General features: G+C 42.8%; 1 protein-coding gene across 1 annotated transcript in view; it reads right to left on the bottom strand.

Moving 5' to 3' along the window:
• The window catches only part of LOC143295282 (kynurenine/alpha-aminoadipate aminotransferase, mitochondrial-like), a 27,324-nt gene continuing 645 nt past the window's right edge, over window positions 1-26,679 (bottom strand). The window contains exons 2-12 of the mRNA XM_076606901.1: window positions 21,144-21,241; window positions 18,920-19,010; window positions 16,870-16,938; window positions 14,189-14,306; window positions 10,010-10,084; window positions 6,832-7,098; window positions 5,027-5,109; window positions 4,122-4,218; window positions 2,162-2,288; window positions 398-600; window positions 1-115 (exon numbers count right to left, since the gene is read on the bottom strand). Of these exons, the coding sequence (XP_076463016.1) occupies window positions 62-115; window positions 398-600; window positions 2,162-2,288; window positions 4,122-4,218; window positions 5,027-5,109; window positions 6,832-7,098; window positions 10,010-10,084; window positions 14,189-14,306; window positions 16,870-16,938; window positions 18,920-19,010; window positions 21,144-21,241 (1,282 nt within the window). The 3' untranslated portion in view covers window positions 1-61. The remainder of the gene's footprint in view (window positions 116-397; window positions 601-2,161; window positions 2,289-4,121; window positions 4,219-5,026; window positions 5,110-6,831; window positions 7,099-10,009; window positions 10,085-14,188; window positions 14,307-16,869; window positions 16,939-18,919; window positions 19,011-21,143; window positions 21,242-26,679) is intronic.

The raw sequence follows: 26,679 nt of genomic DNA, 5'->3' as shown, positions 1-26,679 counted from the left end.
TTTTGGTGATGGAGCTTTATTGGACGTTCATCGGTCAGTTGTAAGCCAGGTGCTGACTTGTTCATTTTTTCTCTGCCTGAAGACTTCGGATTACTTTGGCCAAACTGCTGAATGCCTGAACACACACACACACACACACACACACACACAGGGTGTTGCCATCCAGAAAACCATACAAGTAAGCACATAATTACCTTGGGCTTGCAACACGCCCATACAAAATCCTCATACACATGTTCAACTCTTAAAACCATAACCTTATTGCATGCTGGTAACCTTTCTTTATTTCATCTTCCTTGATTAATAAAAATTCTATTAATTTTCTTTTCAAAGTCTAATGCTCTGCCTTGTTTTCATTGTAATACGACCCTGGAGATAGCCAGCGAGATTTTCTGACCTTGTCACACTCTTCCTCGGTCACCATGGCTACACTGATGCGCATGTGAGCGTTCTTCTCATTGGAGGGCGTGAAGCAAGCTCCGCCCACCATGACCACGTGCTCTTTCAGAAGCCTGTCGATGACGATCTCCGAGTCGCTCACTCCCAGGACTTTCATCCACACGAACAGGCCTCCACCGGGAGGGTCCCACTCAGCAAGTCCTGAAATCATCATAGTGATAAGAATTAAGAGTAACGATGATGGAGAGACCACACACAAAAAACTCTGATGGAGTCTCCCGTTGGACCGACGGATGAGTAGGCGGGCAGGCTTATCTGTCGGTGTGTGTCCTCACATGGGAGAAGAGGCCGATTCTGGATGCGCAGCACTTCCCACAAGTGTTGCAAGGGAAAACATCTCCAGAAGTTGAGCCCTGCTTCCTTCGCTCACGCTTCTCCTTAATGGCCAGTATTCTCTTGTTTTCAAACGTCTTTATGCCACTAGAGCACAGCATCCTCCAGTGAGAGCGGTCAAGGACATCAGTTTCCCAGGAAGCGATGTCTATGTCACAGGCTTTGATGTTTGTCTTCAAGGTGTTCTTGAAGCGCTTTCACGGTCTTCCAAGTCTGCGGTGGCCTTCCTTCAGCTGGCCATACAAAAGCATCTTCGGGATCCTGCTGTCTGTCATGCGGACAACGTGTCCTGTCCAGCGTAACTCTAGGCGCTGATATAAACCTGACTGAATGATACAAGGAGTGAAATGCGGAGCGCCCAAAGGGAGCTCTCAGTTGGCTATAATACCCAGGTGGGCAGCCTGTTGTACATGATAATGACTATGTGTTCATACAGCGCTAAGAGCTTGGCTTCTGACCGAGTAAAGGCGCTTATATAAGTACCCATATCACCAACACCATCATCGTATATGAATATATAATAACTGGCAAAATATGATAACTCACAACATCACTCACTCTCCTCGCGCTCACACACACACATACACACACGTCACTCTCCATCTCTTGCCCTCTACATATGCAAACGCATGTAGACGCACATGTGTCACATACACATAGAAAACACAGACATGCTCTCTCTCTCTCTCTCTCTCTCTCTCTCTTTCTCTCTCACATACACACACCATGAAAACGAATAATCTTAATGAGCTGGGAGGTGGCGGAAGAGACAGAAATGTTTTGACAGAGGGTTTAAAGTCACCAGAAACAAAAATGAGGACGATGACAAGATTCAATATTCAAGATTTTTATTCTAAAACAATCCCCATGGAAGGGGGGTGGGGGGTGGGGGGGCACATGGAAAATAAAATCAAAATGGTCAAAAAGCAAGCAATACATGGCGACAATGTATGTGGCAATGTTACACAGAACACGACGGACTTGTAATTAAGTGAATGAAATAACGTTTTGAGTGTTATCTGAACACAAAGCATCTGACTTCACATAACACAAATTGCACAAACAATAACTACCCCACGAGTGTACAGAAATCCAGCCGAGTGGAATGGCAATATTTCAAAAATGTTGCATGACAATTTCTATAAACTTAAGATAGTTTCAATAAAGATGATTTCTGTTTTTGTTATAAACAAGTGCGAGAACTTCAAAGCGTTCGAGTTTCTGTTATAATATGGCTTTAGCAAATGTTTTCTATGATGGCTGAAAAAAGAACATCGAAATATATAATGGAACTCATAACCAAGATCATTCAATTACATTTAGTGCACACGAGGAACAACACAGAGACACACACACACAAAATTCTCACCTGTCAAATGTTTCTTGGCACAACTGAGGACCATCTCGACCCTGTGTTTGTAAAACTCCATCACTGAATCCAAGTGACGTAAGAACCCGTCATGGCCCCAATGACGTAACAGTGCCAATATCAACATCTGCACGTTTTACGTCCAATATTTTATCCGACATATCTTTTCAGCTGATAACCAATACACACTCATTTCCTTGCTAAAACTGCGATCATTAATGAAACCTGCCTTAATTAAGAAGTGGACATGTTTGGACAATCAAACCTGAAATCTGTCTTGAAACTTGGACTCTGTGTGTGTGTGTGTGTGTGTGTGTGTGTGTGTGTGTGTCTGTGTGCGTGCGTGTGTGTGTGTGTGCGTGCGTGTGTCTGTGTCTGTGTGCGTGCGTACGTGCGTGTGTGTGCGTGCGTGCGTGTGTGTGTTTGTGCGTGCGTGCGTGTGTGTGTGTGTGTGTGACCAACTGACCAGACACACACACACACACACACACACACGCAAAGCGAAGATAAATTTTACATAGTCGAAGTGCGTGACTCTCCACGTGAACGGTGATTTGCGACGATATCGAAATGGTGTTTGAGTCATAGTTCGTTTGAGGTCCGCTTTATTATAAAACAACAACAACAACAACAATAGCATTTCCTTTTTTTTTCTTCCATGTGATATTCAAATGTATTTCTTCAACAATCTCTCGCATCTCGTGTCGGTGCTATCACATTTGTTTTGTTTTTGAAAGTAAATAATCTGCACACACACACAACAAAAGGTGAAATCAAAGGTGAAGGTGACAAGGTCAGAGTGAGGCTTTCAAAACAGTGACGCTTTCAACACTTGAGCTGGCCTTGTGTGCAGGGGGGGGGAGGGGGGGGAGGGATACCTATCTATATTGATTGTAGACTCACTTAATCACTCCTCCACCCCCTATTTTTTTTTTTTTTTCCCCTTTCCTCTCTTTCCCCCCTGTACCTATTATTCCTTCTGTCTGTCTGTCTCTGTCTCTCTCTCTCTGACATGTACAGTGACAAACGGAACCAACTGTCTCCTCACGTTTCTACGAGGACGAGGAAGGCAACGAGAGTGTTGTCCCCTGGCAAAATTATAATTAAAAACGAAATCCACTCTGATAGGTACACAAGTCAATAAGCATGCACTCAAGGCCTGACAAGTGCGTTGGGTTATGCTACTGTCAAGACATATGTGCCTAGCAGATGTGCTGCAGCTCATATGGATTTGTCCGAACGCAGTGACACCTTCTTGAGAAACCGAAACTGAAACTGATCTACCAGGATGCCTTCATATGACAAAGTCTGCTCTCTCTCTCTGTGTTAATTAATCTGGTAAATCATTTGAATAAGGAATTTCAACTTCGGGGATACGCTTATTACATTAGTTATACACTTTAGCCTTCATTATTGAGACCAAGGCCTTTTGAACGAAACATTTGAATTCTCTCTCTCTCTCTCTCTCTCTCTCTCTCTCCATGTTTCTGTCTCTCGTCAGACCTGGGACGGGCGCAACAGCCGAGTGGTTAAAGCGGTGGACTTTCAATCTGAGCGTCCCGGCCGGGTTCCAATCTCGGTAACGGCGCCTGGTGGGTAAAGGGTGGAGATATTTTTTTTCCCGATCTCCCAGGTCAACAACAACAACAACAAAAAATGTGCAGACCTGCTTGTGCCTGAACCACCACCGTTCGTGTATATGCGCAAACAGAAGATCAAACACGCACGTCAATCAGTTCGGTGGGTTATGGAAACAAAGAACACATACCCAGCATGCACACCCTCGAAAACGGAGTATGGCTGCCTACATGGCGGAGGGGGGTGGGGGGGGTGTGTGGTTGGGGGGTAAAAACGGGTCATACATGTAAAAAGCCCACTCGTGTACACACGAGAGAACGTGGGGGAGTTGCAGCCCCACGAACGCAGATGAAGGAGAAGAAGAAAGAAGAAATAGTCAGACCTGGGACAGGCCGGCAGCACCGAGAGAGGTGTAGTCCATGAACATGACCGCCTTTTCCAGCACAGCACGAGGCCCGCTCACCAGCCCTGCCCGCAGTCTGTATTGGCAGAGACTACAGTTGATGGGTGGTTGTTTTTTTTAAAGTCTACAGAGTGCGACCATTCAGAGAGAGAGAGAGGGGGGGTGGGGGGTGGGAGGGGAGAGAGGGAGGGAGGGAAAGGGAGAAAGAGAGAGAGGGGGAGGGAGGGAGAGAGAGGGGGAGGGGGAGGGAGAAAGGGAGGGAGAGAGAGAGAGAGGAAGGGGGTGGAGGAGAGAGAAAGGATGAGAGAGGTAGGGAGAGAGATAGGGGGAAGGGAGAGGGGGAGATGGAGGGAGGGCGAGAGAGAGAGAGAGGGAGGGAGAAAGAGAGGGAGAGAGAGAGGGAGAGTGGAGGAGAGAGAGATGGAGGGAGAGAGGGGGGTGGTGGAGGAGAGAGAAGCACAGAGAGACAGAGACAGACAGAGAGAGAGAGAGAGAGACAGACTCCAGACTAAAAAAAAAAACCGTTTCTGAAGGACAATGATATTAGGCAGTACCTGGTCTTCTAATCTATCCCTGAAGCAACAAAACAACTACATAATAGTAATAAAGAGAAGTAATTATGATAGTAATAATCATCATTTTTTAATAGTAATAACCATCATTGTTAAATAGTAATAACCATCATTGTTAAATAGTAATAATCATCATTGTTATCATAAGTATATTCATAAAGATGATGATAGAAACACGACCCACACACACGCGCGCATACAACACACGCGTAAACAAATAACCCAGTCAGAAAATCAGACACACATTCGAAGAAATATTGACAGTCACGACACAGACAGACAGACAGACAGACAGACAAAACGGACACTTACCCAGGAGCTACCACTTTGGAGAAACTGTCCAAGCGAATAACCCGACCATCCACATCCATGGACAGTAAAGTTGGAATCATTGGCTGCACCAAACGTCAAAACACATCACTGGAGGGTATACATCACTACTGAGAATGAGACGACTCATTTTGGGGGGTGAAACATCACAACCCACGCAATCAGGAGTGAAATGTGAGATCATCATAGCCAACGCAGAATATCAATAAATCCTATTCAGTCCCAAGTGCATGGATGGTTTTAAGCTGGGTGTCGGATGTAGCCCGGTTTTGTTTTTTTGTTGTTTTTGTTTTTTTTAAACGAACTTGCTGTATGATGGTCAGTCGTGTCCAACTATGGCCAACAGAACAGCAGAGGAGGCAACTGATGTCCCCCATTGTCACAACTATCTAGGCTAGAATTTGATTATAGTGGAGAGTGTAGAGTGTACTGCCCCGGTTACATCCCCACTCTCTCGGCCATGAGAGCTTTAGGACAGTCGGCGTTAGGATGGTTCCCAAAGGCCAGCTAGAACCCCAAGGCTGAAGCACTTAGAGCCAGTGCAATCTTGCCTCCTAGTCTTATTCATTGTCCTTCAAACACACACACACACACACACACACACACACACACACACAAGCTGTAAATGACATCCCACTGCAATGAAGAAACCATTGACCATACTGCTCTCACTCTGCTGTTGGCCCAAATGTAAGATTATGTCAATCTGTGATATAAGCTGAGCGTTGGGCCTCTCAACTTGCTGAGACGTTGATGAAAATGGGAAAGCTGGCAGAGTGCAATGACAAAACCGAGTTGACCCTGAGGGCAGGCCTGCTGCACACTATGGTGCAGAACTGACGGGTCTTGACGATACCTTCTCTCCATGTGAAAAAGTACTCATTTGCTCCAAAAATACTGGGGGGGTTCTTTTCCTTTATGGGGAATCTGACAAGTATATTATTCTATATACTGTATTTTACGCTAATTCCGCTACTGGCTGAATTTAACAAGGTTAAAAGAATATATATTACAACAGTGTTACTTGACTGAGATGCAAGCAACAAAAATAAATATAAACGTAGATGCGAGGAATAAAAGAAATCAATATTTTGAATGCCCTTTGTATCAGTCATATTTTATCAAACTGGGTTTTTATCATGCCTGGGATAATCAGGGTGTTCAAGATGTCAGTTTGTTGTGAAGTGCGTTCAAAGACAGATTAATTGTATTCAGATGACAAGAGTGAGACTTTCATATCCTAATGGTGATACATTTGAAAAGATTATAGAGTGTTTAAAACTTTGCATGAAGTAAGCCCCAGTGTGTGAATGTAAACATTGTGACTACATTAGATTTGTTATTTCTGGTATTGTTCAATATCGGTTTCATCACAACATGCAAACTAAATGACATTTTTTTCCGTTACACCAAATTAAAAAATCAATTTCATCACAACATGCAAACTAAATTACATATGATTTTTCCCATACGCAAAATGATAAATGAAGGTAAGTAGCAGTTTGTTTTGTGTTGTCAGGCATTGACTGAATCGAGAGCGCAATGTCTCCCACTAAAACTTTATAAATATCCTTGTCAGTTGCAGTAGATGGCTTCTCATAATGAATGGTTTATTGAACTCGTGATTATTGTTCAGATACTGTATTATCTGCCATGTGTCCCCTTCATGTAGGGCAATGATCTCAATATACAAATAATCCCTCCATCTACCTGTCGATTTCCCTCTTTCAATCCCTCTTTCACTCTTCCTCTTCTGATGAAAAATACTTGTGGCCCTCTGTACCCACCCTGGTAAAATTCAGGAAATAGTAGGGATCGTCTTCCAGTATCATCAGATCATGTTTCCGGGCAACGTCATAGATGGCCCGCTTTCTGTCCAGGGAGGTCGTTATTCCCGTGGGGTTGCCGCAGGAGGGAATGACGTAAAGCAGCTTCGGTTTCCTGGCGCCCGGATGTAGGTCATTCCATGACGTCAACACCTTTTCCAGCTCTTCTGGCACAATGCCATGGGAGTCCACTGGAATGCCCAGAGCCTGCAGCCCCATTGGGAAGGTCTGCAAACAGTTCGAACGATAATTACGTCACTTTTTTTTCCCCTACAGCCAGTTTCGATCAATGTTACTCATCTACACATGAACAGACAGTCTGAAATATGTCAGTTTATATCTAAAAAGCTCTAAGACTGCGGTCGGCTCTTGTGTATCAAAATATTTGAATGATATTTTTGTGTGATATTACTGATAATAGGGATATCAATAATATAAAAATAGTATTCATAAGAATAATAATAATATATTTTAAAAAATCTTGCATTACGTCATATCTCCCTCTAAGAGCAGGATCATTGTGCTTCACAACAACAGCAGAAGCAGCACCACCACCACCAACAACAACAACAAGAACAACCACACACACACACACACACACACACACACAGAGAGAGAGAGAGAGCAGCAGCAGCACCACCACCAACAACAACAACAGCTATCACAGAGAGAGAGAGAGAGAGAGAGAGAGAGAGAGTAATCGTGAAAAAGAGTGTGACACAATAAAGAACAACAAAAGCAACAACTTCAAAAGATGCGGGACGCTCACTTCATCCACCAAGAAAAAAGCCCTGAAAAGAAAGCGAAGGGATACTATTACGTTCAACAATCTTACTACGAGACATTTAAAATTTCACACTGCTGTGATCGCGACCTGTGACTTGTAACATATTTTGAACACATTCTGCGCTTGATGAAAAATCGATTGAAAAAATCCTGTAGAGTGGGACTTTATGTTTTAAATCTGAAGAGTTTATCGCTTTGGCAAAGGTATATAAGTGGGTTGAAACGTTTTACAAAAAAAATATCAAATCCTCTGTAACTGTTAACGATCAGTGTACAAAATAGTTTAATACAGAAAGAGGATGTAGACAGGGAGATCCTGTATCATCTTACCTGTTTCTTTAATGTGTACAAATCTTTGCAACGATTGTAGGAGGAGAGACAGTAATAAAAGGAATTTGTATAGATCAGGGAGAACATAAAATTCATCGGATTTCTGATGATGCGCATCTTCACTCTCTTCTTATTTACCGGTTTTTGGGGGTTTTGTATGTTTGTTTGGTTGGTTGTTTTTGTTTTTTGTTGTTGTTGTTGTTGTTGTTTTTGTTGTTGTTTGTTTTTTTTTGTTTGTTTTTTTAACCTCTGTTGCTGTTGTTGGTGGTGGTGTTGTTATTGTCGTTTTTTTTTTTCATCTTTCTCTTTTTCGTCCAGTGTTTGAATACATGTATGCGCTTATAATTATATGGATTTTTTTTTTAATTGGATTAAAGACCCCACCCCCCCACCCCACCCCCTCCCCCGCCAAAAATGTTACCACTGACTGGGGTTGACTGACTGAATGATTGATTATAATTGGTTGGTTTTTCAATTTATCTATTTTGTCATGTATTGTTTTAACTGTTAATTGCTGTTAATAACGCAAAATATTCCTAAACCTGTCAAATTGATTTAACTCCTTTTCTCAAGTTGAACGCTGAAACATGTGCATATGATTTAGAACTTTTTTTATCTCTCTTTTTTTTCTTCTTTTCTTTTTTTTTTGTGTGTGTGAATATCTTATGTCTGATCTGTGACTTACACGACCACATGACCAAAATCACTTGAGATATAATCACGCTGACTTGACCAAAATGTCCGCAATAACAAGCGCAACCGGTGCTTGACTACATTTCACCGAGACTCGCCAGTGCTCTAACAGGGCCTACGTCTTGGGAAAGACTGGCCATGAGGACCTCAATGGGTTCGTCAGCAGCAGGGGGCACCTCAGAGAAAGCTGTGACCAAATGGAAGTGTTCGGCCCCTGGGAGAAGTTCTTTCCTTCAGTGCAATGTTCAGAGAAAGATCGACTCCCAAAAGGAAAAAAAAAAAAAAAAGCTTAAAGGGATGCAACTCAAAGGTGATTGCCAACTCAATCAGCTTAGGGTTGCTCCCCTTGTAGTGAACCAGCTACTGAATGAGGTTGATAAGTTCATTGACTGATGGATGGATGGTTTCAGTTTCAGTAGCTCAAGGAGGCGTCACTGCGTTCGGACAAATCCATATACGCTACACCACATCTGCCAAGCAGATGCCTGACCAGCAGCGTAACCCAACGCGCTTAGTCAGGCCTTGAGAAAAAAAAAGAACAACTACTACTAATAATAATATGAATAAGGCGCAAAAACTTGATGAAGTCAACTATAAGCGTACAAAATAAAATAAAATAAAATAGATAAATAGATGGATGGATGTTAGATGAACATGCATGGAGATTTCAGAAAACCTGGTTGTACAATTCGTCCTTGCTAAGCTGTATATTCAAAAAGTTCAGTACAACATGAACCACATAGCAAAACCGAAAAGGTGTAACATACGGGGACACACAGACAGACAGACAGACAGACAGAGAGAGAGTTATCGATAAAGAACTACAAGATTCAATCCATCAGAACAAAATGAAGATCACGTTATTTGTCACTTTAATGAATAAATAAATGTATCGACATATTAAGTAGAAACAGTTTGGTGTTATTCTAATTGACCACAAGACCTCCTAGTAAAACACCCAAAGATATCTGCTTCCACTTTTGTCTGCAAAGAGGAATCATTAACAGTTAGGTCCCTTATTGCAACTTCCGCTTCCTGTCTGGAGTCCTCTTTTTTAGGTTGTTTTTTTTCCCCTGCCTGTAAACGTGTGTTTGGAATGAAAGGAAGACTATGTCGGCTTGCCCATGAGTAAGTCATGATAAGTGTGCGTAAGTAAACACGGCATATTTACAGAATATAAGCTGTGTGTGAATAAACATGAGGTATTTAAAGTTGTTGTTTTCTCAATCGCAAACCTTTAAAAAAAAATAAAAAAAAGCATCAATAGACTAGTAGGACCGGTAAACTTAGAAATGAGGCACACCAGACGAACATCCAGACAGGTACTAACTGCAGTCAGTGGCGAAGTAAAGGTAGCCTCTTCCACCAGTAGCCAGTCTCCTTCATCCATGAACACCTTCATGACCTGCATCACAACACTGTCAAACGTTTGCATCAACATGGAAATCATGCCAACGTGGAGAACATGGAGAACATGCGAAGTGTTCGCAATATCCAGTACAACAACAAGTTAAGTACAGTGTATAGATTAACAGCGCTTCAAACATTTACATCATTATACAGTAAGTCATTAATTCTGTATCACGTATGACCATGCCATATGGCATACCCCTAAAAAGGTGTAAATTAACGAGTACCCGATCCGAAAACTGAAACAAAGCAAAAACTACACCAGTTAACAACTGGATGAATGTATGATCTAATAATAAATCACAAGATCACAAGATGATTCACTGTCCTTAAAAGGAGATGCTTGGTGTGGTGGCACACAATTAAATTATATACAGTACAAATATAGACATACATAAGCCATTCAGCTGATTTACATACGCTCAGAAGCACACAATCTCAGCTGCATCAAATATCCATGCGCCGACGATCATTCTCCATTTCACACTCTCGTTATAAGAAATTACTAAAAACATGTAAAACGACCTTCAAATATAAACAAGTAGGTTACAATAATAAATAAGCCCGTAAATCAAGGAGAGTTTATAACATAGATGAATAATTGAATAATCAAATACATAAATAATGACAATAATACTAATATCATAATAATAATAATAATGATAATAACAACAACAGTAGTAATAATAACATCAACAATGACACTACTACTGCTACTACTACCACAATCACCACTACTACTACTACTACTAATAATAATAATGAATGAATGAATAAATTGAGACTCATTGTCCTATACCAAAAACTACGCAAAGCCTGGGATTAAAGTACAACACTTAAAGTAAGTGACATGTTTGCAGCAATCAGCTCAGGCATCCACCAGCTACTTCTCTCATGCATCTTTTGGACTGATGCTCAAATAATTAACAAATAGTAAAGACTGGTAACTCTCTCCATTACACAAGCTACACAACTTCAAGTCAGTGCTGCTTACGCTACCGATTCAGCTAGCACACAGGAAAAAAAAAAGAAAGAAAAAAAGAAAGAAAAAAAAGGTACATTGGAACAAACCCAGACACTTCCTCGAAAAAGGAAGCACCGGGCCTGTCCTTAAACCAATCATTTGACATGTGCACACAGCAGCAAAGACAGAAGAAATGTGCAAACACAAATTAGCTTTTATTCAAGACTGGCAAAGCCTCTTTAATCCTGAATAAGCCACACAGAACACATGGACAATACAGAACAAATACATGGTTGCCTCGGTAGTTAATCCACTGGAAATTAACAAATAATGAGCCAGGAGACGATATGATTAACAAATAGTAAAGACTGGTAACACTCTCCATTACACAAGGTACACAAATTCAAGTCAGTGATGCTTACGCTACCAATTCAGCTAGCACACAGGTAAATAAAGCGCAGAGCACAACCTTGTCACGCAGTCCAAAAAGACCCCCAGCAGCAGCATCTCCATCATCTTCATCCTCACTCATCACAGATTCTCTCATCTTTCCTTTCATGGTGACCTCCGTTTCAATCCTTCTCTTCTTGGGTTGAGTTCCTTGTCAAGAATCTTCTTCGGTGTTGGTACGTTCATGGGGGGGGGGGGGGGTGGACTTCCGGTACAGAGACTGCGCCAGACGAAGCTGGGTGTTGTTTTGTGTACGGCGGACTCGAAATGAGCAGCGTGGGAATGACTGTATTGTATTACTCTTCTTCTTCTCTCTCTCTCTCTCTGTCTCACAGCAGATTTCTCTGTGTGTAATTAAGGCTGCCCTCCCAAGGGACAGCGCGTCGCTACACCGAGAGCACCACCTTTTTTTTTTCTCTTTTAATCTGTTTTCTTTTTTTTCCTTGCCTGTATTTTTTTTTTTTTTTTTTTTTCTTATCGAAGTAGATTTTTCTACAGAATTTTACCAAGGACAACCCTTTGTTGCCATGGGTTCTTTTATGTGCGCTAAGTGCACGCTGCACAAGGGACCTCGCTTTATCGTCTCATCCGAATGACTAGCATCCAGACCCCCACTCAAGGTTTGGTGGAAGGGGAGAAAATACTGGCGACTGTGCCGGGATTCGAACCAGTACGCTCAGAGTCTCTCGCTTCCTAGGCGGACGCGTTACCTCTAGGCCATACGCCATGAAACGGTGCAGATAATTGGGTAGGACAACAGTGCATATATTACCGAATCACATCCGTATCAGCCAACACCAAACCCAAATTCTACACAGTCCAACGATTATTAAATGCACGTATCATCATGGCCAACGTCAAACTGATCAGTCAGTCAGTCCTACCTTCTCGTTTTCTGTCAGTTGATAAACGTTCTCCAACATCCAGCTGAATGTGAAATGCGTTATGCACAGGTCTACATTATGCAGAACCAAATCCTACCTTTGAGTAACCCTGTCATAGTTCACTTTCTGACCTGTATGATCCAAACTACATGTGTTTCATTTTTTTTGTGGTCCAGAAGTAAAATGTTTCTATGATGCAAGAAAGTCAACCTGATATCCTTCTTCATCGTCGCCCTAAATATTTCAATGATGTAAAGAAAACTTTTTTTAAATAAAAATAAAAAAAACACACGTCAACCTGATATTCTTCTTCTTCGTCGTTGCCCTAAATATTTCAATGATGTTAAAATAAACAAGAGAGGCAAGACCTTCAAGACTCACTTGTGATACACTTTAAAAAAAACCCAAGCTTTTTATGTATTGAGTATGATTTCAAAATGTAATGTTTAAAATGAGAAAGATCAGTTTAAAGCAAATTAAGTCCCCTAGCATTAATTACAGAGTAATTTCCCTTTTTTTTACTATCTGCGCCAAAACGCTTGCAAAATAAATAAAAAAAACTTCCATGCTTAGCAAAAGAAGTTCCTGTTTGAACAAAATATGATAATAATGACTGCTCTTGTTGTTGGATCAGAATATCAGATCAAAGTGCCAAGTTTAGAGGATACAAAATATATATATATAAAACAGTAAATGCAGTTTGCATATAATTAGGCTTCATTTTTTTTATTTTTTGTGCCCATCCCAGAGGTGCAATATTGTTTTAAACAAGATGACTGGAAAGAACTGAATTTTTCCTATTTGTATGCCTAATTTGGTGTCAACTGACAAAGTAGTTGCAGAGAAAATGTCAATGTTAAAGTTTACCACGGACAGACACACACACACACACACACACACAGACAACCGAACACCGGGTTAAAACATAGACTGACTTTGTTTACACAAGTGAGTCAATAAATAGATAAAAAGGTCAACCTGACATTCTTGTTCTTCGTCGTCGTGGTTGCCCTACATATTTCTATGATGTAAAAAATAAATAAATAAATAAAATGTCAACCTGACATTCTTCTTCGTCATAATCATCGTCGTCACCCTAAATATTTCAAATATAAAAAAAAAGTCAACCTGACATTCTTCTTCTTCGTCGTCGTCGCCCTAAATATTTCTATGATGTAAAAAAAAAAAGAAAAGAAAAAAGAAAAAAAAGAAAAAAAGATGAAGTCAACCTGTCGTCGTTGTCACCTTTACTCAGAGAACATTACAGGGTGACGCTCTGAACAACTGTTCACCAGACTCTCTTCATTCAGCTCTGTTGGCTGTGTGTCAAAGCCTGGTTCTCTGCAAAAATGTTTTCCCCATCCATTCTGCAGTGCTGTCAGTCCTTCGTTTGTATTCTTCTCCCAGTCCCCCCCCCCCCCCCCCCCCCCCCTTAACAGTTCCCTGGAAGATTCTTAACAATACCAGTATACCAGTGGATATTGTACTGTGGTCATCCCAATGCCGTTCTCCTTTCTTATTAACTGCTGTCAGCGGATCTTCACAAACAAACAACTCGTTTGGTCCATCGCTAGATTCACGTCGTGTTGTGCTGCCAAGAAGTGAAATACTGTGAATTCATATTCCTAAACAAAACATCAAAACTGAAGAAAACCATACAAATGCGGAACGATTCAAAACCACCACCACCACCAACAACAACAACAGCAACAACAGCAACAATGGGATTTGTGACGTGGACACATAACAAGACAGTCACAAATTAATGGGGTCCAGGTGCAGGCATGATCCAACCGCTCACCAAAGTTATCGCATCGGTCGATCCGCTCGTAAGGATCACGTCAAAGAGATCTGGCTGAATGGGAGGGGAGTGAAGTCGCCGCTGAAAATCGGTCACCCAACTCCTGAGGTCTGGGTATCTGTTGTTTAACAACACACACACACACACACACACACACACACACACACATATACTTGATTCATGAAACGGGCTTGAAAAATGTCCAGTAACAGCTGCTGCAGAAGCAGCAGTAGTGGTAGTGATAATAGCAGCAGCAGCAACCGCAACAGTAGTAGTTGTATCAGCTGTGGCAGTAGTTTCAGCAGCAGTAGTATCAGCAACAGCAGCTATAGCAGTATCAGCAGCAGCAGCAGCAGTAGTAGTAGTAGTAGTAGTAGTAGCAGCAGAAACAGTGATAGTACCACTAGCAACAGCGGCAATAGTAGCAGGTGCGGTAACGGTAGTATCAGCAACAGCAGCGATAGTAGTATTACCAGTAGCAGTGGTATCAGCGGCACTAACAATGGTAGCAGCAGCAGCAGCAGTGATAGTAATATCAGCAGAAGCATTAACAGTAGCAGCAGCAGTAGCAATGGTAGCAGCAGCGGCAGCAGAAACAGCAGCAGTAGTCGCAGTGTCAGCAGCAAAAATAGTAGCAGCAGTAGCAGTAGCAGTAGCAGCAGCAGTGGTGATAGTATCTGCAACAGCAGCAGCTATTGTAGTATCAGCAGTAGTATCAGTAGCAGCCGCAGCAGAAGCAGCAGCAGTGGTAGCAGTAACAGCGACAGCAGCAATAGTAGTAGTAGCAGTTTTAGTAGTAATATCAGAGCAATAGTTGGAGCAGCAGCAGCAGTAGTAGTAGTAGCAGTAATATCGACAGCAACAACAGTGGCAGCAGCAGCAGCAGTAGTTGAAACAGCAGCAGCAGCAGTAGCAGCAATATTGGTAGCAGCAGTGGCGGCAGTAGCAGTAGCAGCAATAGCAGTATCAGCAGTAGCAGCAGTGGTGGCAGTAGTATCAGCAGTAGCAGCAATAGCAGTAGCACCAGTAGCAGCAATAGTAGTAGCAGCAGTGGTGGCAGTAGTAGCAGCAGTAGCAGCAATAGTAATAGCAGCAGTGGTGGCAGTAGTAGCAGCAGCAGCAGCAATAGTAGTAGCAGCAGTGGTGGCAGTAGTATCAGCAGCAATAGTAGTAGCAGCAGTGGTGGCAGTAGTAGCAGCAGCAGCAGCAATAGTAGTAGCAGCAGTGGTGGCAGTAGTAGCAGCAGCAGCAGCAATAGTAGTAGCAGCAGTGGTGGCAGTAGTAGCAGCAGCAGCAATAGTAGTAGCAGCAGTGGTGGCAGTAGTATCAGCAGCAGCAATAGCAGTATCAGCAGCAGCAGCAATAGTAGTAGCAGCAGTGGTGGCAGTAGTATCAGCAGCAGCAATAGCAGTATCAGCAGCAGCAGCAATAGTAGTAGCAGCAGTGGTGGCAGTAGTATCAGCAGCAGCAATAGCAGTATCAGCAGCAGCAACAATAGTAGTAGCAGCAGTGGTGGCAGCAGCAGCAATAGCAGTATCAATAACAGTATTCCAGTTTCTGTTTCTCATGGTGGCGTCACTGCGTTCGGACAAATCCATTAACGCTGCACCACATCAGCTAGGCAGATGCTTGACAAGCAACATAGCCCAACGCGCTAGTCAGGCATTGAGTGCATGCATACGATACATTTGTGCACCCTTGTGACGCTTTCTTCGACAGAAGTTTGCCAGTTGACAACACTCATGTTGCCAAGGGCTTTTGTTGTTGTTGTTGTTGTTGCTGTTGTTGTTTTTTCACTGCGCCAAGTGCGTGCTGCACACACCACTGTTGGCCGCCGTTCTTTCTCTTGTCTCTGGACCTTGCAATTGGAATGAACTTCCTCTTTCGCTTCGTCAAGTCTCCACACTCAGCTCTTTCAAGTCTGGCCTTAAAACCCACCTCTTCCCAAAACAGCCTCCCTTCCCTGCGTCGTCCTTGTCTTCAGTTTCTCCAGTTTTAGAGTTATGTGTGAATGACTGCTGCGAAAGCGCTTTGATTTGTCTCTGCTCAAGATTAAGCGCTATGTAAATACCATCATTATCGTTATTATTGCCTCACCCGAATGACTAGACACTCGGTCTAATTTTCCTGTCAAACCTGGGAGAAAGGGTGAGAGAGGGCCTCGAACCGACAACCTCATGGAAACTGCATCGACAGATAAGCGTTTTAACCATTCTACCACCTCTTGTCCTCAGCAGGACAGAGGCAGAATGGTTAAGACGCTCAGCTGCCAATACAGAGAGTCCGTGAGGGTGTGGGTTCGATTCCCGCTCTCGCCCTTTCTCCTAAGTTTGACTGGAAAATCAAACTGAGCGTCTAGTCTGTCGGATGAGACGATAAACCGAGGTCCCGTGTGCAGCACGCACTTGGCGCACTGAAAAAGAACCCATGGCAACGAGAGTGTTGTCCTCTGGCGAAATTACGTAAAATGAAATCCCCTTTCATAGGTACACAAATATGTAAGCATGCACTCAAGGCCTGACTAAGCGCGTTGGGTTATGCTGCTGGTCAGGCATCTGCTCAACAGATGTGGTGTAGCGTGTATGGATTTGTCCGAACGCAGTGACGCCTCCTTGAGAAAGTGAAAGTGAAAGTGAAAGTGTCCTCAGCAGCAGCAGCAGCAGCTTTGTGAGCCTACTCACCCAGATGACAGTCCGTACTGCAGATGTTTCTGGACCATATCCTTGCCCACGTTTATCACAGACCCGTCACTGTATTGTGTAGAACAAACAGTAGTCAGCTTCGGAGGGTACTGAAGTGCACAGAGAGACAGAGTGTGTGTGTGTGTGTGCGTGTGTGCGCGCGCGCATATGAGTGTGCATGTGTGTCAACTTTATCAAGTTGTAGAAGGAAACGCTTGCGCCGTACTCACTCATCAGATCACGAAATGTATACTGATAATTTTGGTTTCAAAAACGTATTCATCTTCCCCTTGAGAATTAGAATGGGTAGGGCCAGTGTTGAAATTCTTCTGGGCGGGACCTGACGTACACGTTACGTTCCATTTATATAGCACAAATAATGACCTTAATTCAGTCAGCGCAGAACCAGCAGGAATTTACGAATGAACGTAAACAAGTAGTGATTTTCTCCGAGTAAGGATTTTCTCCGAAACGTAGACGAGTAAGGAATAACTTAACAACAGACAAACGGTAGGCCTACCAAACATTATACAACGCTATTTGGAAAGGCATGTATTTCAAATGACGTCATGTGAAAGATGATAAGTATTCCTCTGACTTTAAATGGCCCATCTCGAAAGAGGATGTCTCGCTTCCTTTCAAGAAATTAAACTCTCAAAGCTACAAGACCAGACAGATTAATTGAACAAGTGCTGAAAAATACATGTGATCAAACTCGGATCCCCCCACCCCCCCCCAACCCCCCCCCCCCGCCCCCCCTCAGTTTTTCGGGTCTTTCTTTGACAAAGGTGTCTGTCCAGGTGCGTTAGCTGAGTCTGTTATCCTGTTGTTTACTATTGCACTGTGCCACCGTGAATAAGCGCTTCATAATGACCATAAATGGGATCCTTGAAAAAAAAAAATATAACATAGGATATTCAAGCAGGTTTTAAAAGGGGGGAGGGGGGGGGGGGTTCTACTACTGATTATAGGCCTACGTTTACTTTAATGTCCATGGTTCAGAAATAATTTGCTGCCATCCTGCAAATGACCTTTATAGTTCTCGAAAATGCATTCGATTCGGTTGACCAGAATTTACTTCTGGCTGTTTTGTCGTAAAACGATGTGAACGGAAAACGTTTCGCGGTGTTAAATATATCAAGGGCACATGCACTAACGTAAGAGCTAATGTGCAATGTGGGACAATATTAACAGGTGTCAAACAGGGAGATATTCCTAACCCCGTCTTATTTTCTTTATCAATGTATGAATTCGATATCAAAATTATTGAAAATTGACGACGTAGTGCGATTTTTCCCATGTGACACTCACACTGTCACTGGCTGATGACGTCATTACAAAGCATGGAACTCTTGTTAAACTGCAAAAAAAACTGAAAAAGATCAGTTACGCAGCTTCCACAATGCTGGCCTTTCATTAAAGAAAATTTCCAATAATTTCAAAGAAATTTCATTTTGCCATAGAATGCCTCCTGCTTTAACTCTTTCCATACGAACGGCGAAGGAGTCGACGTCAACAGCGTTTCACCCCAATTACCACCATTAAAATATTGCAAGCGGAAGGCTCTTATACTGAAGACGTGAATGTTGACAAAGAATACCACAATTCTGACGACCGAAGCTAAAGGTTGGGTCATTCAGACACCCACTGGACATCCGAGGGGTCTGTGTAGAGGAGAGAGGACTGGCCGTACTGAGTGAGTTTAAGTTTAAGACAACAGTTTATCATGGGGAAAAAAAATACATGCTCCTTGCTCTCTTCCATTCTAGATTCTAAGGTGTTCGTCAAATCAAAAGATCGCGAGAAATCTATGCAAGATTTTTTTTTTTTTTTTCAATCGAGTATTCAAAATAAAAGAGACGATATTCATAAGGTACTGAATATCATGATTTGCATGACAATACATTCTGTCACTTACCCTGTAAAGAATGAACCACTCTCTCCCCCCCCCCCCCCCGAACTCGCACACACACACACACAACCTTTCACAACCACATCAATCCGCACACACACACACACACACACACACACACACACATGTCGAACCTACAGGAGTTTGAAGTTTGCTTCCACAACAGGGAATACTTCAGGATTGGTGAACCCCGTTCCCATCTTGATGTAGCCGTCTGCAACCATGTACGCTGCAAAACAGAGGAAGAAATACTAATAATACTAGATACAATACTAATACTAATGAGTTAGAGACAGACAAACAGATAGACGGAAAAACAGCCAGACTTAAGCTCTGAATCAGCAGCCATGTCCAAACTTGAGATGAACTGATCGTGACATTAGAATATGAAAGAGATTATCTTGGATCGTGTGGTGGTGGGTGGGTTACCCAAGTTGGTCGGCCAGTCTGTCAGTGACTCAGTCTGTGTGTTTTGCTGGTTGGTTTGTTATTTAAATGGTTAGTTAGAAAGTTAGCGACTACACGATTACTGTCGTCCGCTCGGGGGCTCAAAGGTGGCACCTTGCGTGCGTTGACTCAGAACAGCTACCGAAGTGACTCAGAACAGGCCACCGAAGTGACTCAGAACAGGCCACCGAAGTGAAGTGACTCAGAACAAGCCACCGAAGTGACTCAGAACAGGCCACAGAAGTGACTCAGAACAGGCCACCGAAGAGACTCAGAACAGCCACAGCCACTGAAGAGACTCAGAACAGCCACCGAAGTGACTCAGAACAGCCACCGAAGTGACTCAGAACAGCCACCGCCACCAAAGTGACTCAGAGCAGCCACCAAAGTGACTCAGAGCAGCCACCAAAGTGACTCAGAACAGCCACCAAAGTGACTCAGAACAGCCACCAAAGTGACTCAGAACAGCCACCGCCACCAAAGTGACTCAGAAAAGCCGAAGTGACTCTGAACAGCCACCGAAATCACTCAGAACAGCCACCAAAGTGACTCAGAACAAGCCACCAAAGTGACTCAGAACAAGCCACCAAAGTGACTCAGAACAAGCCACCAAAGTGACTCAGAACAGGCCAGCGAAGTGACTCAAAACAGCCACCAAAGTGACTCAGAAAAGCCGAAGTGACTCAGAACAAGCCACCAAAGTGACTCAGAACAAGCCACCGAAGTGACTCAGAACAGGCCACCGAAGTGACTCAGAACAGCCACCGAAGTGATTCAAAACCACCACCAAAGTAACTTAAAACAGCCACCGCCACCGAAGTGACTTAAAACAGTCACCGAAGTGACTCAGAACAAGCCACCGAAGTGACTCAGAACAGCCACCGAAGTGCAGAACAGCCACCGAAGTGACTCAGAACAGCCACCGAAGTGACTCAGAACAGGCCACATAAGTGCAGAACAGCCACCGAAGTGACTCAGAACAAGCCACCGAAGTGACTCAGAACAGCCGCCGAAGTGACTCAGAACAGGCCACATAAGTGCAGAACAGCCACCGAAGTGACTCAGAACAGGCCACATAAGTGCAGAACAGCCACCGAAGTGACTCAGAACAGGCCACATAAGTGCAGAACAGCCACCGAAGTGACTCAGAACAGCCACCGAAGTGCAGAACAGCCACCGAAGTGACTCAGAACAGCCACCGAAGTGACTCAGAACAAGCCACCGAAGTGACTCAGAACAGCCACCGAAGTGCAGAACAGCCACCGAAGTGACTCAGAACAAGCCACCGAAGTGACTCAGAACAGCCACCGAAGTGACTCAGAACAGCCACCGAAGTGACTCAGAACAGCCACCGAAGTGCAGAACAGCCACCGAAGTGCAGAACAGCCACCGAAGTGACTCAGAACAAGCCACCGAAGTGTCGGCAGCACACACTTTTCGGGGAGGAAAGTGGAATCGTGTTGTATGCAAACAGGTAACGTCAGTTCTGTAAGAACTGAAGAGAATAAAGAAAAAGGTTCTGTTCGATCCAATCACCCACTGGCTCCGACGAGGTTCGAACTCGCGACCCTCTGTGTATGAAAGGCAGTTGTAACAACTAATGGTAGGCTTACCAACACTATTTGGAAAGGAATCTAACAACAGTCAAGCGCAGCAAAAAACAACAACAAAAAAAACCAAAAAAAAGACAATGTACCACCCCTACCCCCTCCTCCCCGAACACACACACACACACACACACACACAAACATACACAACACACACCAAAAAAACATTTTGATATATAACTAGCTAACAAAATCAGTGGCGTATCTCCCGAACTACGCACCTACCATCGGCGGTCTGCCCCTACCTACCTACCTACCTACCTACCTCACCTACCCAAATGCAGACCGGAACAACCAGCGGGACTCACCTGCATTCTTCCACAGAGTTGATTTACGTAGTCGTAAAGCCTGTTTGGAAAACAGCTTCTGGTAGTCGATACTGACTGGGGCCCCGTTCGAATGCTTGCTGCCCAGCAAACAATCAGGCTCCGTCACATCACATCAGATCAAATTATGCAATCTTAACTGCATTGCACTGCACTGCACTGCACTGTATTGTATTGTATTGTTTTGTATTGTATTGTATTGTACTTTGTATTGTATTATACTTTGTCACAATGCGGTATAACCCAGTTTGTTTTTCTGCCCTCAAGTGTACTTTGTTTTATCAAAATTTTTATCTGTAGATTTTTGCGAGGGACCACTTTTTCCCCCCTGTTCTCCTGTTGGTTCTTTTGCGTGCTTCTTTTATGACACATACGGGACCTCAGTTTATTGTCTCATCCGAATGACTGGCGTCCGGACCACCAGTCAGGGTCTCGTGGAAAGGGGGGGTGGGGGAGGGAGGGGGCGGCGGGGGTTATAGGGGGAATACTGGCGAGTGTCGGAATCGAACCTGTGCGCTCAGATTCTCTCGCTGACTGGACGGATGCGTCACAACGTGTCCACCGCTCCAACGCAGCTCCGGGATCCACAGAGCCACCCAGACTGCAGACAGAGACACTCAGGGAGGGAGGGAGGGAGGGAGGGAGGTCTTTGGATCCATGAGAACCACCCACACACACCGGACCCCACGTGTCCAGCCAGCCCAGCTGACCCACCTACCCACTTGTATCCTTTAACTCATTCTACCCCCCCACGCCCCTCCCCACCCCGTCACTGCTTCCCCTGTGGACCTGGTACGAGTATCCTCGAACCGACACGCTATTCTAATTTCGTTCATTCCTGTTTGGTACAGTTGGCATTCTAAACTGAACTGTTTACGGATTCCTGATGCATGAAAACGCAAGTTTTTTGTTCGACCGATTAGATAAAAACAAACAACACTTCATTCCACACAAATGTGAATGTGTATGACAATCGGTTGCATGAGCTCATTGCACATAAATTTTGTAGTGATTGAGGCGAGGTAAGAGTGCTTTATCACTTTGATAATCAATAATGGATGATCGGTTTCATGAGTTTTAGACCTTTGACGGGCTTCATGGTAAACAGATACGCGACTTGTTCTGATATTGTGATACCCAATCAAGGCGTCTGTCATGAAGTATGGAAACCGTATTTTATCTGTTTATTTATTTTTTCATTTGTTTGTTTGTTTGTTGTTGGGTTTTTTGGAGGGCTCTTTTTTCGTTTGTGTGTGTGTGTGTGTGTGTGTGTGTGTGTGTGTGTTGTGTTATATTGTTTAGATTGGATCGGGCCAGGTCCAAATTCATGACAGGTTTTACAGAGAAAATTCCCTTCGGTTCAAAACGTGTGTGACTTTAACATATCACACGGTCCGTGTATATTTGAAAGTAGTTGTGTTAAGTCTGATTGATTGATTGATTGATTGATTGATTGATCATCATGATGATTTTTTTCTTTCATCAGCTTAAATGCACTTTCTATATTTTTGTGCTTGTTTCATTTTGCATTGCTTGGCTGAAAATGTGATTCAACACGATAAACTATATATATTTTTTTTTTTGTGTTTTTTTTTTCTCGTACCCCTCTATACCCCCTAAAGGGGCTGAAGGACATTCAGTTCTTAGAATCCTGGTGAAGCGTGTCACAGCCAGGCCAAAAAAAGGAGGTCAGCCTTACAGCTTTTTAATGGCTGACAGTGTGCACTTTAAGGGGGGGACACGGCAATGCAAAAGAGACCAAAATGATGATTTTTCATGATTTGGGTTTTTGATGGATTTTGATTCTTGAACATCTCTTCTATCATATGCATAAGTTTTTCTACTGTAAAGATGTCTTTAACAATGAAAAAAATTGCCAATAAAGATTGCTTGCTGAATCACGAAAGTGTTTATTAAATAATATTTTGTTCAATTTCAAGTTTCTGACCTTGACAACATTCCTTGGACTTGCTCAATGATGAGTAAACCTACAACCATGAGACTTTGCATGATTGTTTTATGACATGTTATTGAAGTTTTGTCACGAGTATGTATGAAAATATTCTCTGGGTTTTAATTCATAGCAGTTGCAATCTTTTTACCCATTGTAAATTTTGAGGATTTCGCAATACCCACAATTTCAAAAATTCATAAAAAGTACAATGATTAAAGAATCAACACAATCTCACGTGGAAATGAAGATAATGTCATTGTGTATCAAGTCCACATAACAAAAAGTGTCTGCATGCACCACATGGACCACAAACCCGATTTCTTTGATACATTTTTGGCGGCCATTTTGATTTGTTTCCATAGCAACGGGTATTCACAGAAATCTAAGATCACTTTTTTTGTGATCCACAAGTGATGATACACCTAGCAGACAAAAAAAAAAAAAAAGAGAGAGAGAGAGAGAGAGAGAGTCGGAGAGAAAAAAAAAGTTATTTGACTGTAGTGGCTAGCCTTCAGAATGAAGACCGAGTTAACCCCGACACAACTGCGCCACTTCAGAATGATTGAATACATGAACGTGTCGGCGACCCAAATAAGAAGACTGGAAGGAAAGACATGAAGCATTTCTGTTTTCTTTACAGGTAAAAATTTACAAAAAAAATAAATAAAAAAATAAATAAAAACTCGTGGTATTCGTGGTTTCGTCTGAAAAAGAAACCCAACCCCACCTCTTATTATTCTCCGTCCGACTGGCACAAAAGCCGAGTTAAATCGTTGGACTTTCAACCTAGAGGGTCCCGGGTTCCAATCTCGGTAACGGCACCTAGTGGGTAAAGGGTGGAGATTTTTCCGATCTCCCAGGTCAACGTATGTGCAGACCTCTTAGTGCCTGAACCCCCTTCGTGTGCATACGCAAGCAGAAGATCCAAATACGCACGTTAAAGATCCTGTAATGCATGTCAGCGTTCGGTGCGTTATGGAAACAGGAACATATCCAGCACGCACACCCCCGAAAGCGGAGTATGGCTGCCTGCATGGCAAGTGGGGAAAAAACGGTCATACACGTAAAAGCCCACTCGTGTACATACGAGTGAACGTCTGAGTTGCAGTCCACGAACGAAGAAGAAGAATTCTCCGTCTGTCCAACACTTTCAAATCACAGGATAATGCATCCCGTGAAGTCCTTTACAATGTTCAAAAATGGTGTCTGAACAGATCCTTTGACATGCAGGGGAAAAAAACACATAAAAAAAAACACAAAAAACATTCTCTCGGCTCACAGCGGGGGAACTTCGGAGGTGCTCCAAAGAAAGTTGAGGGGGCTGTGTGGTATGGTATTATTTGGGGTACGCGAACGTCTCTGTGAAATCCACCTGTGGACTTTGGCTTGGAAAGAAAAGGTGATTTTTAAAGGGACTTTAAACAACACAAGAGTGCGCAATACAAGTGTCATTCTTCTTCTTATTATTAGTATTATTATTATTGCTATTATTATTTTCAGGACAGCCTGTCTGAACGACGTGGACAACCAAGAATGTGTGTGTGTGTGTGTGTGTGTGTGTGTGTGTGTGTGTGTGTGTGTGTGTGTGTGAGGGTGACACTGAGAACCAGGAATACTTTATTTGAAAAACAAAACACAACATGACGAGGTGCCAGAAGAAGAAAAAAAAACTGTATGATAATGTAGAACACTTTTAAACATCCAACAACCAAAAATACTGGGGGGGGGAAACAGAAACTTGCGGGGAGAGAAAGAGAAAGAGAAAAAGAGACGGACACACAGACAGACAGAGGCAGACAGGGACAGACAGACACTGGCAGACAGAGAGCGAAAGAGACGAATATAGATAAAGAGAGAGAGAGAGACAGAGGGAGACAGAGGCAGAGAGACAGAGGCAGACAGAGAGAGAGGGAGAGAGAGAGAGAGGGAGAGAGAGAGACAGAGGGAGACAGAGGCAGAGAGACAGAGGCAGACAGAGAGAGAGGGAGAGAGAGAGAGAGGGAGAGAGAGAGAGAGAAGCAGATGATTTATTCATTAAGGCCATAGCCCCATATGAATGAGGGGCGATAACAAGATATGCATACATTACCGTAACTGGTAATAAGCATTCAACTGCTTACAAATTAAACTATAGAAATTAGGACAATACCATTTCTCTTAACTTAAAAGCTATATATAAGTACAATGCGAGATTTCTTATAACACCGTCGTCAGATGATGCCATCAATAGACAAAATTTAAACAAACAAGGACGTTCATAATATTTCTTTGAAACAAATTTTACAAGAATATTATGCAATACAGGACACTTCAGAACAATATGAACTTCATCTTCCGTTGACTCTTTGCACAAAGGGCACAGGTTCTCTAAATGATTAACATTTTTATAGCGATACCTGTGCAAATTGATTTCAGAAATACCAAATCTAAATCGTGTTAATATGAATCGTAAGTGTTTGTCATTATTAAGCAAAAGATGATTTTTAACTAAATGTGTAGAAGTATATAAGCTCTATAGAAACAAAATCGATCACTGGATTGGACATGACTTTCCCAGTTTTGCCATCTACAGTCTATTAAACGTTGACGAAAAGATTTCAAAAACATATTCTCATTACCGACTCCTTGATACTCCCATACATATCCAAATCCCAATTCACATAGACAAGTTCGTATATTTGAAGCCCAGTTTCTTTTTCCTCTAACATCTAAATCATACAATATATTATAGGATTTCCGTGGTAGTCTATCTTCGTTCATTTTTAATAGTTTCAACCAGTATCGAACCCATCTCACAGCAGAATTTATATTTATTGGATATCTATTCGTCTCACCGTATACTAAATCGTTTGGTGTTCTCATTTCAACTCCTAGAAACCTTTTAAGTCCAAATAAGTGAACAGATTCACATTGGAGAGAGAGAGAGGGGCAGACAGAGAGAGACAGACAGACAGACAGACAGAGAGCGAGAGAGATGGAGAAGACAGACAGACAGACAGACAGAATCGGAAGACTGACGAAGATGAAAAAACAGAAGACATAGTGGTTTGATCTTCACGAGACATGATTCACCCCACACCTTTCACAATAGTCTAAGAGTTCACACTCTCGTTGAGCAAACGATGTGGCGAGCGGTCAACAAGTCAAGTGCGACTGAGTTTAGGTCGTTGGACTCGGGATGGTGCATAGTGGACACTGACCCGGCCGTGCGAAACCCGGCTCTGCCTCGCCCGTCCGAAGAGAAAAAAAAAGTGCAAAAAAACAACCGTACATAACATAAACAAACAACAATAACAACAAAACCCCTCAAAATGTGCGCGGGCAAATCCTTTTCAAGCTCACTGGAGATGTTCCAAGCTGAACATTGTGGACCACGTCTGTTTTGAGCAATGATTAATTTCTCCGGTTGTGCAAACCGTGTTTTTCCACAGCAGTTTGGGTCAAGTCACGAAAAAAAATAATCGCAAATTTTATTTATTATTATTATTTTTTATAAATAAAATCATTACAAAAAAAAAAACAAAAAAACAAAAAAAAAGGAAACGTTCCCTGATTTTGTCGTGC

The sequence above is a fragment of the Babylonia areolata genome, chromosome 20 (assembly GCF_041734735.1).
Source record: "Babylonia areolata isolate BAREFJ2019XMU chromosome 20, ASM4173473v1, whole genome shotgun sequence".
Lineage (NCBI taxonomy): Eukaryota > Metazoa > Mollusca > Gastropoda > Neogastropoda > Buccinidae > Babylonia > Babylonia areolata.
This window is presented reverse-complemented; position numbering and strand designations above follow the sequence as displayed.